This window comes from Giraffa tippelskirchi, chromosome 9, assembly GCF_054371585.1.
Source record: "Giraffa tippelskirchi isolate mGirTip1 chromosome 9, T2T-mGirTip1v1.2.pri, whole genome shotgun sequence".
NCBI classification, from domain to species: domain Eukaryota; kingdom Metazoa; phylum Chordata; class Mammalia; order Artiodactyla; family Giraffidae; genus Giraffa; species Giraffa tippelskirchi.
Window position 1 is genome coordinate 144,352,225 of NC_137283.1, and position 12,597 is coordinate 144,364,821.

Sequence of the window (12,597 nt, forward strand, 5' to 3'; positions counted from 1 at the left end):
TTAAAAAATGTTTAATTTTTTTTTTTTTCTCAAAGAGCCTTGGCTTTTGCTATTTTTACTGATAGTCATTTGAAAGTAGCAATGCTTAAAACATTTTAAGTCTAGATATCTCTATAGAAACCCAAGAGAACTCACATTTTATGACCAAACAGCTACCTACCTAGATCCTCTTGGACCATTTTAGGCCATCCGTGAAGCCAGAAACATCTTAGACCTATTTTTCCAAGACTCTGTCTTATCAGATATATAATTAAATTGATAGAATTATTTGTTCTGCTGAGGAAAATATTAGGAAAGAACTTATTTCTGATGTTGCCTTTTGATTTTTAAGATATCCCTATTTCAATATTATTAGGAAAAGAATTTTGTGAAGAATTTTATAAATTTTGGCAGACATAATAAAAGAGGAAGAACACAATCAAATAATTTAACAGTTGCTTTGAAATATATATCATTAATTTTCTTTCCATCAATGTCAAATACATTTTCTTTTAAAAAATGTAACAGTTCCTCTCCCCAGACTGCATATTCCTTGCAAGGGAGTGTCGGGGGGAGGAGTAATTATATAGCGAAGAAATCAGATAACACTTGCATCCAGTGACTAAAATTAACATCACCAGTGAGGGACAGATGGCCTTTGGGGACCTCCAGATGTGACACTCTGGGAAGAACATCTTATCACCTAGAATGCATAACCTGTATCTAATCATGAGGAAACACCAATATTAAAAAACAAAGAGGAGGCGGGGGCAGAAGGGCTGTATTATTTTTTAAATGTCACAAGAGACGAAAGCTGTGGGAATGTTCTAGAATAAAAGAAGCTAAAGATACTTGACAATCAAATTCAACATCTGACCTTTGAATGGATTTGATATTGCAGGGGGGTGGGGAAGATTCTCTAAAGGATGTTAAGGTGTCAACTGCCAAAACTGGAATACAAATAGTATATTAGATAAAAATATTGTATCAATGTTAAATTTACAAAAGTCAATAACTATACCATGATTATATAAGAACTATATGAGTGTATATATAAAAGAAGTTCTTATATAGCTTCCCAGGTGGCGTCAGTGGTAAAGAATCCACCTGCCAATGCAAGAGACATGAGAGACGCGAGTTCAGTCCCTGGATGGGGAAGATCTGCTGGAGGAGGAGATGGCAACTCACTCCAGCATTCTTCCCTGGAAAATTCCATGGACAGAGGAGCCTGACGGGCTACAGTCCAGTTCAGTTCAGTCGCTCAGTCGTGTCCGACTCTTTGCGACCCCATGAATTGCAGCACACCAGGCCTCCCTGTCCATCACCAACTCCAGTCCAGGGGGTCACAAAGAGTCAGACACGACTGAGCAAAGCGAATAAGCACTAAGCAATACAGGAGTGTATCAATATGATATATGTAACTTTCTACTAAATGGTTCAGAAAAATGTATATATACATATAGCTTATATATATGTTTTATATATTATATATATATATATATTTAGAAAGAGAAAAACAGAAATCAAATGATAAAGCTAAAAGTACAAAATGTTAATAGGTTTAAGGAATAAGGGACATATAGCTATTTTTACAACTTTTCTCTAAGTTTGAAATTATTTCCAAATAGCATTTAAAGAAAAATTAACAGTTCTAGCCTACATTGGAGTTCTTGGCTATCTGTTTTCTCTCCATGATGTTCCAAATACAACACAGGAAAGGATGCTTGTGCCAAATCACAAGAAAGCACAAAGATATTTTAACATGATCTTTTATCAGTGATTGAAGCCTGCCAAAGCATTACACACCACCCAGTGTACAGAGTCCAGCGTATAGACCAGTAACCATTGGATACTCTAGCAACTCAGATGCAATCATTTCCCACTAGTTTCTCTAAACAAGGCTGTGGTCCTAAAACCTTTCTGCATCCCACAACTTGCAGAATTATCTCATACACAAAGCAAACCTCTCAGCTGGCCTCTTAGACATGCTCCATCAGTATCAATCAGTTGGATTCAATCTTTTGCAATGGAGTAATACTTTAAGCCATGTCTATGTAGCTAGAGAATGTGCGGTGACTGAGGATGCAAGACACCATATCACACATCCTCACTATCACTGCTTAACTGCTGTCAAAATCCCACAGCCTTCATGTTGGTGAGCCCACAGTGGTGCTGGGGAGCTGGAGGTGCCCACATCCAATCTTCAGTACTTCATTCAAACTGATTGTTCGCCAAAGCAATGCCTAAGACCAAACATTTAGGAGAGACTACTCTATAACTCATCTGGTGGAGACAGAATCAAAAAAATAATAACCAAAATTAAAATTTTCAGCAATGCTTAGGAATTTGGAATACTTATACATTCTTCAAAGCAGTAAAGAACATATGTATATTGGTAAGTCTTTTGTATCCTTCCCTATTTATAGTTTTATTATTTTCTTGATCCTTTTAGTAGTGACTGTCTCTGGGTTAAAATACCCAGATACTATTTTTGGCTTTGGCTTTGTATCCCAGATACTCTCATTATTCATTTTCCCCCAAATTTCAATCACTAATTTTATTTAACAATGTTTACCAAGAACTTAAGAGGTTTTAAGCTTCCCTGGTGGCTCAGTCAGTAAAGCGTCTGCCTGCAATGCTGGAGACCCAGGTTCACTCTCTGGGTAGGGAAGAATCCCTGGAGAAGGAAATGGCAACCCACGCCAGTATTCTTGCCTGGAAAATTCCATGGACAGAGGAGCCTAGTGGGCTACAGTCCATGTGGTCACAAAGAGTCAGACACGACTGAGGGACTAACACCAAGAACTTACTTGACATAAGATGTGTGGCTAAACTTACGGGGTGGTACTCACCAGAAAAAAAAGCTCTCAGGTTTTTTGTCTGCAAATAATCCCCAAGAAAATGACACGAAGACAATAAGTACAATGAAGTCCACTTGCAGAAAAGCCTAAGGAGCAGAAATGAATCATGACCAACGGCAAAATTGTATAATCTAGTCAAAGCACTAAAATTTAATGAGAAGATCATTTTTAAAGTAGGTGAAATTGAATGGAAGGTACATTCAAAATTATTATAGATTTAAAATCATGCGTATTCATCTCCATAAAACTTCTCAAATGCAGTTAAAAACACACACGTACAAAACCATGCCATTATAAACCCTCTGTAGCACGTAACTGTGATTAGCTGCTACTCTCGGCAATATAAAAATCCTTTCACCACAATTACATTCCAGCCTGTAATATAATTCAAAACAAACAAGTCAGAGACATCACTCAAATGGCAGAACCAACAAATACAGATGCTTTGCATCAAGGAAATGAATCCACTGAAGAAATGCAACTGAGGAGCTGCCCTCCAAGGCTTGGAGCTGGGTTTCTGATGGAACAGCGAGGCCCCCTTCTGGGCAGACACAGAGCATCCCCAAGAGGCTCTGCAAAGCTGAGGTTCATAGTGCCAACCCCTGCTATAGTCAGGAAGGTGAGTATCCGAACTTCCTGCTGTGGATACCCTTTCTAGGGCTGTGCTCACACTTTTACATTCTAGATTTTTTTTTTGGCCGTGCTGCATGGCATGTGGGATCTTAGTTTCCCAACCAGGGATAGAACCCTTGCTACCTGCAGTGGAAACTCAGAGTCTTAACAGCTGGATTGCCAGGGAAGTCACTTTTACATTCTAGATTTTAAATTCTAAATCTGGATTTTCACAGAAAAATAGCAGTGTTTGATTTCAGATATAATGAATCATTCTATTTAATTCTGCAATCATTCCTCCTACTGAGTGGCATGCCCACCTCCCTGCCTTGTTCTTTTTCTTTTTGCCATAATTCTTATCACCCTCTAACATACTGTATAATCTATTATGATCATTGTCTGTCTCCTCCTGTTAGACGAGGAGCTTCATGAGGGCAGGATACTTCATTTTGCTAATGGCAACCCACTCCAGTATTCTTGCCTGGAGAATTCCATGGACAGAGGAGCCTGGAGGGCTACAGTCCATGGGGTTGCAAAGTCGGACACGACCAAGCAGCTTTCACTTCAGTGAATGAACAGAGCCTGGCACAGTAGATTTGCTCAATAACAAATAAAGAGTCATCCACTTAGGCATTTCTTTTATTTTTAAGACTATTCATCTTCAAAGAAGGCATGAATAAGGTTTTATGATTGCAGTATGCTGTTAAATGATGAACATGTGTTTTAAAAGTATGTATTTTCTCTAAATGCTTTATAAAAGCAAAAATCTCTTCTAAGGACCACAGAATCATGGTCCATTATGTATATGATTCATATATTAATACAACTTCCAAGGAAGTCTCCCTCCCTGCCGCCACACGCAACCTGGGAGAACATGGTGGCTGCCAAGAATGAAGGATCCAAGTCTGAAAGGCCTGGAGCAGGTGTCTCTAGGGTGATGCTCTCCAGGCAGACACACCAGGTAACTGACTCTGGATACACATCCTCTGAAAGTCAGTGCATTCCTGAACCAGCCATAATGATTTTGGCATGAATAACAGGCACTGCTTACTAATTTCTAAAACCTCAATCTTTAACTTTTCCCCTTCTCAAAAATGGTCTTTCAGCTTGTGGAAAAGCTAGGAGTTGTTTGCAACTGTCAGACTTTAAAAAGTGCTCATTTGTTCCTTTAAGAGAGCAAATAATGAGAAACCATTTTCCCACAAATTATGGACAATATATAAACATATGCTTCAACGATGTAAACAGCTTTCTGTTCAAGAATGTCGTCCCAGGGGCATGAGTCTTTCATTAGAACAAGTTCAGGATTTGTGACATTCCTTTTTTCGAACCTTTGATTTTGGTGCTGTGAAAAGAATAGAAAAGAAAGAGGAAATGAAGAGGTAGGCCCACGCAGACTTGCTTCATACTGACTAAGTATGTGTACACGGTAGGGGAAAACTGACCATTTGGATTTTCTTGTTTGTAGAAGGTCTTTAACATCTCCACTGCCTCCTCAGCCCGATATCCAGGGGTGCACTGATGAAACAAGAAAGCTGAGAATGAACACAGGCCTAGGAAAATGTGTGCTGTATTCCATAAAAATGGCAACACATACATCATTATGTAAACATATTTCAGATAACATTAATACACCTCATGGATATTAGTAAAAATCAGTAAGAAAGTATATTTCCAAAAAAAAAGACCTCAATTAAACATCACTCTAATCAACTCATTGTTATTTTTCAATCAACTAACTGTGTGATCCCAGTACACCTACTAGTTATGTGATCTTGTATAAGATACTTCAACTTTCTATGCCTCGGTTCCCTCATATGTAAAATATAGGTAATTATAGCAATTAACCCAAAAGGATTTTGTGAAAATTAAATGAGATTAGATAGTCAAAGGTATGGTTTTTCCAGTAGTCATGTACAGATGTAAGAGTTGGACCGTAAAGAAGGCTGAACACTGAAGAACTGATGCTGTGGAACTGTGGTGCTGGAGAAGACTCTTGAGAGTCCCTTGGACAGCAAGGAGATCCAACCAGTCAACCCTAAAGGAAATCAACCCTGAATGTATTCATTGGAAGAACAGATGCTGAAGCTGAAGCTCCAATATTTTCACTACCTGATGTGAAGAGCTGACTCACTGGAAAAGACCCTGATGCTGGGAAAGACTGAAGGCAGGAGAAAGGGGCAACAGAGGATGAGATGCTTGGATGGCATCACTGATGCAATGGACATGAGTTTGAACAAGCTCTGGGAGATAGTGAAGGACAAGGAAGCCTGGCATGCTATAGTTCATGGGGTCGCAAAGAGTCGGACATGACTTAGCAAATGAACAATGACAACAACAAAATGAGATTAGATAACATAACCCCTGTTAATTAAAACACCCGGCACATTGTGAGTGCTCACTGAGCACTAAGCTATTTCTATCTGCTGTTCTTTAACAGGGGCCCATGAAGTGCTTGATTCTACAGAGCTCGGGTTGGCAGTCCACAGCTAGAAATGGTCAGCTAAGAATGGTTTTTACATTTTAAAGGGTTAAAAAAAAAAATGTGACAAAGATATAAGTGGCTCACAAAAGCAAAAATATTTCCTCTCAGGCTTTTTACAGAAAAAACTAGTCGAACCTTACTACAGAGGATTTTTTTTAAGTGTTCAGTTTCTTCTATCTTTGATTCTTTCAGAGAAAAGATCAACATGTGAAAGAATAAGAAATTGGGATAACAGTAGGGGGATGAAACTTAATGTTAGAGAATATTTAGAGAGACTGAGCAGATCATCTCAGGAAAAGAGCAGGAATAAGCTTAGGTTGTGAGACAACCAGCCGATAGTGGTGGGGTGATTATTAAGGGAGTACAAGGAAAGAAATTCAAGCAGTAAAATGAAGTCAAAATATACAGGCCTTTGAAGGAGTCTGGACTTGATGCTGCACCCTTTGAAGGTGCACAGCATGATGCAGTCACTGGTTATGTCACTGGCAACATCACTGGCATGTTGGACAGAAATGTTCCACTCATGTCTGATATCTAAGGGCTCATCTTTGTTCAGCTCGGAAGCTTTGAGGAATTCTTCAGATCTTTCAGCAATTCACTTGCAAAGAGTTATGTAAGCAAAATCTGAGTTACTGATAGAAGCGACTGGAAGAAGGCAAATCACTTTGCAGATTGTTTTAATGATCAAGCTAACTGTACTACTTACTCTCCATCCTATGACGATTTCTTTTCTGATGTGATGTTAAAAGTCATCTGTTCTCAAAAGTGCAGGGCTTGTTGAGAAAGCCAATGTTCAGCTGGGAAAACTCAAAATAGAATGTTTTCCAAAACTTGTTCTCATTGGGATTTAACCAAATTTAGCCCTTCATAGGTACTTAATATTCTCCCAAGAATATCTGAGGTCTTTGTTAACTACCCACCATGTCCAGCATTTGTTAAGTCCTTTTCTTTTTAAAGCATGATACGTTTAAGATTAACCTTACATCTTAAAGAGAAAAAAAATCAAACCAATTTATGTGAACTGGTATTTGTCTAGAGACCAAACTCTGAAATAAAAATTCCTTCTGCTCATAGCCTTAAACATGAAAACTCTGGGAGAAGTGTCAAAGTTAAAGAGAAAGTAGAATTTCTAAGTGGATTCTTGGGCCTGGGGGAAATTTCAACATCAAAAAGGCAGAGGAAAAAAAAAAAAATGAAATCAGGTATTGATTGCTAGATGCCAAAAATAGTACAGGGCAATCAAGCAAAATGACTGACTTTGTGAAAAATATTGTGCATTCACTGTAAATGGCTGCTATAGTCACCAACACAGACTAAGCATCATGCAAATTTGGTACAGCATGGAGCCAGGCACACATGTGGAGGGGAGAGGCCCATAGTGGTAGGGTCCTTACACATAGCTGATGATGTTTGTGAAGACTGTCAGAGGAAAGCTTGGAAGGCTGGAACTCTCCTTCTGGAGGGATTCTGTTCATTAAGACAGCTAAGCACTCACCTGGAAATGATTACCTGCAGTCTTACACTGAGGCATCCATGACCTTGACCAGAGGTTGCTAGCACCCACCTAGTTCAGTCATGGCTCCTTGGTGTACTGACAACACGCTAATTACTCGCAAGCCCGTAGGTGAGATAAGAGTAATTAGAAAGAAAGAGAAACTATAACAGTTCATGTTACCTGAAATGGTTTCCCAGTACTCGGTAGATCAGCAGAGGCAATATCCAGGACAGAGCCACAACCACCAAATCTTTCATTCTGGCAGCCATAGACAACCAGCGGGATTCCTGAGAAAGAATTAAGGTCCTACAAAGAATAGGCAGTTCAAGTGCATATTGTGACGAAACTAGGGTGGGTTTATTTATACCAGCTATCCTAGAGAGGAAAGCCCATGCTACCCTTAAAAATAATTAAACTTGGGCTTAGTCTTTAAAATTCAGTTTTGCAATCAAGTAGCATGGCCGAGCAGTCTAAGGTGCTGGATTTAGGCTCCAGCCTCTTCAGAGTCATGGGTTCAAATTCCACCGCTGCCAGACCAGAGGTTTTTCTCTAGGTCTAAGAAGAGGTGGCAAGAATACACAGAAGAACTGTACAAAAAAGATCTTCGCAACCCAGATAAGCACGATGGTGTGATCACTCATCTAGAGCCAGACATCCTGGAATGTGAAGTCAAGTGGGCCTTAGAAAGCATCACTATGAACAAGGCTAGTGGAGGTGATGGAATTCCAGTTGAGCTATTTCAAATCCTGAAAGATGATGCTGTGAAAGTGCTGCACTCAATATGCCAGCAAATTTGGAAAACTCAGCAGTGGCCACAGGACTGGAAAAGGTCAGTTTTCATTCCAATCCCAAAGAAAGGCAATGCCAAAGAATGCTCAAACTACCGCACAATTGCACTCATCTCACATGCTAGTAAAGTAATGCTTAAAACTCTCCAAGCCAGGCTTTAGCAATACGTGAACCGTGAACTTCCAGATGTACAAGCTGGTTTTAGAAAAGGCAGAGGAACCAGAGATCAAATCGCCAACATCCGATGGATCATCGAAAAAGCAAGAGAGTTCCAGAAAAACATCTATTTCTGCTTTATTGACTATGCCAAAGCCTTTGACTGTGTGGATCACAATAAACTGTGGAAAATTCTGAAAGACATGGGAATACCAGACCATCTGACATGACTCTTGAGAAACCTGTATGCAGGTCAGGAAGCAACAGTTAGAACTGGACATGGAACAACAGACTGGTTCCAAATAGGAAAAGGAGTACGTCAAGGCTGTATACTGTCACCTTGCTTATTTAACTTATATGCAGAGTACATCATGAGAAATGCTGGGCTGGAAGAAGCACAAGCTGGAATCAAGATTGCCGGGAGAAATATCAATAACCTCAGATATGCAGATGACACCACCCTTATGGCAGAAAGTGAAGAAGAACTAAAGAGCCTCTTGATGAAAGTGAAAGAGGAGAGTGAAAAAGTTGGCTTAAAGCTCAACGTTCAGAAAACTAAGATCATGGCATCTGGTCCCATCACTTCATGGGAAATAGATGGGGAAACAGTGGAAACAGTGGCAGACTTTATTTTTTGGAGCTCCAAAATCACTGCTGATGGTGATTGCAGCCATGAAATTAAAAGACACTTACTCTTTGGAAGGAAGGTTATGACCAAACTAGATAGCATATTTAAAAGCAGAGACATTACTTTGCCAACAAAGGTCTGTCTAGTCAAGGCTATGGTTTTTCCAGTGGTCATGTATGGATGTGAGAGTTGGACTATAAAGAAAGCTGAGCACTGAAGAATTGATGCTTTTGAACTGTGGTGTTGGAGAAGACTCTTGAGAGTCCCTTGTACTGCAAGGAGATCCAACCAGTCCATCCTAAAGGAGATCACTCCTGGGTGTTCATTGGAAGGACTGATATTGAAGCTGAAACTCCAATACTTTGGCCACCTGATGTGAAGAGCTGACTCATTGGAAAAGACCCTGATGCTGGGAAGGATTGGGGGCAGGAGGAGAAGGGGATGACAGAGGATGAGATGGCTGGATGGCATCACCGACTCGATGGACATGAGTTTAGGTAAACTCTGGGAGTTGGTGATGGACAGGGAGGCCTGGCATGCTGCGATTCATGGCATCGCAAAGAGTCGGACACGACTGAGCGACTGAACTGAACTGAACTGAAGCACCCTTTAATTCAGGAAGTTCCTTCTAGAATATAACTTAGTTTTAGGCTTCCTCGATAGCTCAGTTGGTAAAGAATCTGCCTGCAATGCAGGAGACCCTGGTTCAATTCCTGGGTTGGGAAGATCCCCTGGAGAAGGGAAAGGCTACCCACTCCAGTATTCTGGCCTGGAGAATTCTATGAACTGTATAGTCCATGGGGTCGCAGAGTTGGACATGACTGAGCAACTTTCACTTCACTTCACAATCTAGTTACACAAAAGAAAGAGGTTTGAAGGATTTAAAAATTAACATCTCACAACTGCAAATGGAGTGAAAACTGAATGTGTATTTGCTAATTGCTCGCAGCTTGGTGCTCTCTCTGGCCTCTCCTAAAGGAGATATTTTGGAATCACTAGAGAATTGGAGCCAGAAGGGAGGCAGGAATTTAATCCAGAGATTTTCTCCTCTTAAAAATAACAGAGTTTTCCTCTGTTCTTTCCTCAAGCAAATATAACTGTGGCCCAGAATAAACCAGACTAAAATGGAGCCACTCTGGATGGCACAATGGGCAGAGAGTTTACAAAGCGGAAGCTGTATGTCTTATCATACTCGAAGCCCTCTCTATCACTTTTAGTGATTAAATGATTCACACGCATATACCAAAATAATGGACATGAGTTTGAGCAAGCTCCGGGAGATGGTGAAGGACAGGGAAGCCTGGCATGCTGTAGTCCATGGGGTCGCAAAGAGTCAGATAAGACTGAGCGACTAAACAGCAACAACCAAAATAAATACATAAGAATATGCTAGCATGAGATTCAACAATTAGTTGTTGAATTATCAAACAATTTTTAAAAAGATCTTTAGAGGCTAACTTGCGGTACTCAGTATTTATGTCACTTATTCTATGAAAGACACAATTCAAAGAGCTACAACTGTATCAACTTCCCATTCATTTACAGTTTACAGTTCATGGGGTCCAAAATCACTGTGGACAGTGACTGCAGTCACGAAATTAAAAGACACTTGCTACTTGGAAGAAAAGCTATGACGAACCTAGACAACGTATTAAAAAGCAGAGACATCACTTTGCTGTCAAAGGTCCATATAGTCAAAGCTATGGTTTTTCCAGTAGTCATGTATGGAGGTGAGAGTTGGACCATAAGGAAGGCTGAGCACCGAAGAATTGATGCTTTCAAACTGTGGTGCTGGAGGAGCCTCTTGAGAGTCCAATCCTAAAGGAAATCAACCCTGAATATTCATTGGAAGAATGGATGGTGAAGCTGAAACTCCAATCCTTTGGCCACCTGATGTGAATAGCTAACTCACTGGAAAAGACCTTGATGATGGGAAAGATTGAGGGCAGGAGGAGAAGGGGACGACAGAGGATGAGATGGTTGGATGGCACCAATGACTCAACAGACAAGAGTCTGAGCAAACTCTGGGAGACAGTGAAGGACAGGGAAGCCTGGCGTGCTGCAGTCCATGGGGTCTCAAAGAGTTGGACACTACTGACCGACTGAACAACAACAAGATAGTATCATAAATACTTTCACTTTGTATTTACTTCTGACTTACAATTTTTCAAGCCTTGTATGTAATAGGTATTCTGGCAAAAATAAACACTAAAAACTTATAAACAGAGAAAGAGAAATTTTAAGTCACCTGTAATCTGTTCACCAAAGGCAAAATACGTGCGTGTTCTTCAGATCTTTTCTTATGTACACTGTTAAATTTATGTTCTGTCTAATTTATGTTTATGTCTAATTTATGTTCTGTCTTTACCTGACAGTTTAAGTTAGCTTGAAGAGTTTCTTGCTCTCACTTACTTGTTATAGTTTATTGATATTAAAAAAAAGATTTTATTATTCAAAAATCTTTCTAAAAAATGTTTTGGCCAAGGAACACTGTATTTTGTAAAGTACATCTTCCAAAATTTGTTTCATAATTCTGTTTTCATACAGCAGACTCTTTTGTTTTTTAACATTGTCTGGACTTTTTTGTTTTACACTGATGCCTTTGATTTTTTTTTTTAATTGAAATATAATTGCTTTACAATGCTGTGTTGGTTTCTGCTGTACAACATCATGAATCAGCCACATGTATACATATAAGCTCCTCCCTCTGGTGGGAGGAGCCTCCCTCCCAGCCCCTCATTCCACTGTCCATTTTTGAGTTCACAAGATGAGTAAGAGCCACAGAACCTGTGAAGTCAAAGGATACTCATTAGGCGGAGAGCAGCTGCGCACATAATACAGGGCTCCACGGTGACGTACAGCACAGTGTGTTCAAACACTTCAGAAGGACTCTTGCTGCGTCGACGGCACCAGTCTAGGGCCTGGTCAATGGCCACCATTTCTGCATGTCGAGTAGCCTGGAAAGAGAGCCGCCTGCATTGACCTTGTTGGCTCATGTAACAGTATTTCACAAATATTCCAAAATAAATATGAAAAACGGGCCTATTGTTTCTGCAAACATTTCAGCAAATAAAGGTTTCAGGACACCCTTAGCAGCTGACAGTGTATTTCCTACTTCAAGTACCATAGCCTTGCCGACAAAAGATACCTAATCTGAGATGTCACAGGAATTAGTGCTCTATTTTTAGTTAAGTATCTAAGTCCTTTAGGGGACACTCTTTCAATGAAAATACCAGAGAGATAAGTCTCAAATAAAAAATGTCGTCCATGGTTCCTGAATATTTCCAAGGAACCTGAAGTTTTCGTAAGCATGTGCTTTAGGTTCGAATATATTTTCAAGACTGTCGCTGACCTCATTCTAAACAAATCTATATTTAATGTCATCACTGGGATATCATCACTTACATTTTCTCTGGGATAAGATTTTATATACTGGCAGACTCTAAAGAGAAGCAGAGGTTTGGTATCAGTTTCAGATACTTTATCGGAGCAGTAGAGTATAGGAGAAATGCACAAAATTTGAAATCAACCATACTTCAGTCTGAATCCTGACTGTGACATTACTAACTGTATAGCCTTGGGCAAGTTACAT

At 39.9% G+C, this 12,597-nt stretch overlaps 1 protein-coding gene across 5 annotated transcripts in view; it reads right to left on the bottom strand.

Annotated features, from left to right (window-relative positions):
- Positions 1-2,962: 2,962 nt before the first annotated feature.
- The window catches only part of ADAT2 (adenosine deaminase tRNA specific 2), a 28,433-nt gene continuing 18,798 nt past the window's right edge, over positions 2,963-12,597 (bottom strand). For 3 of the 5 annotated variants that reach the window (XM_081531049.1, XM_081531048.1, XM_081531050.1), the window contains 4 exons: positions 11,812-11,962; positions 7,613-7,719; positions 4,898-4,970; positions 2,963-4,797 (listed from right to left, as the gene is read on the bottom strand). In XM_081531049.1, the coding sequence (XP_081387175.1) occupies positions 4,754-4,797; positions 4,898-4,970; positions 7,613-7,719; positions 11,812-11,962 (375 nt within the window). In that variant the 3' untranslated portion in view covers positions 2,963-4,753. Of the gene's footprint in view, positions 4,798-4,897; positions 4,971-6,347; positions 7,720-11,811; positions 11,963-12,597 lie in introns of all 5 variants that reach the window. The other 2 variants (XR_014065850.1, XR_014065849.1) reach the window with 2 other exon arrangements.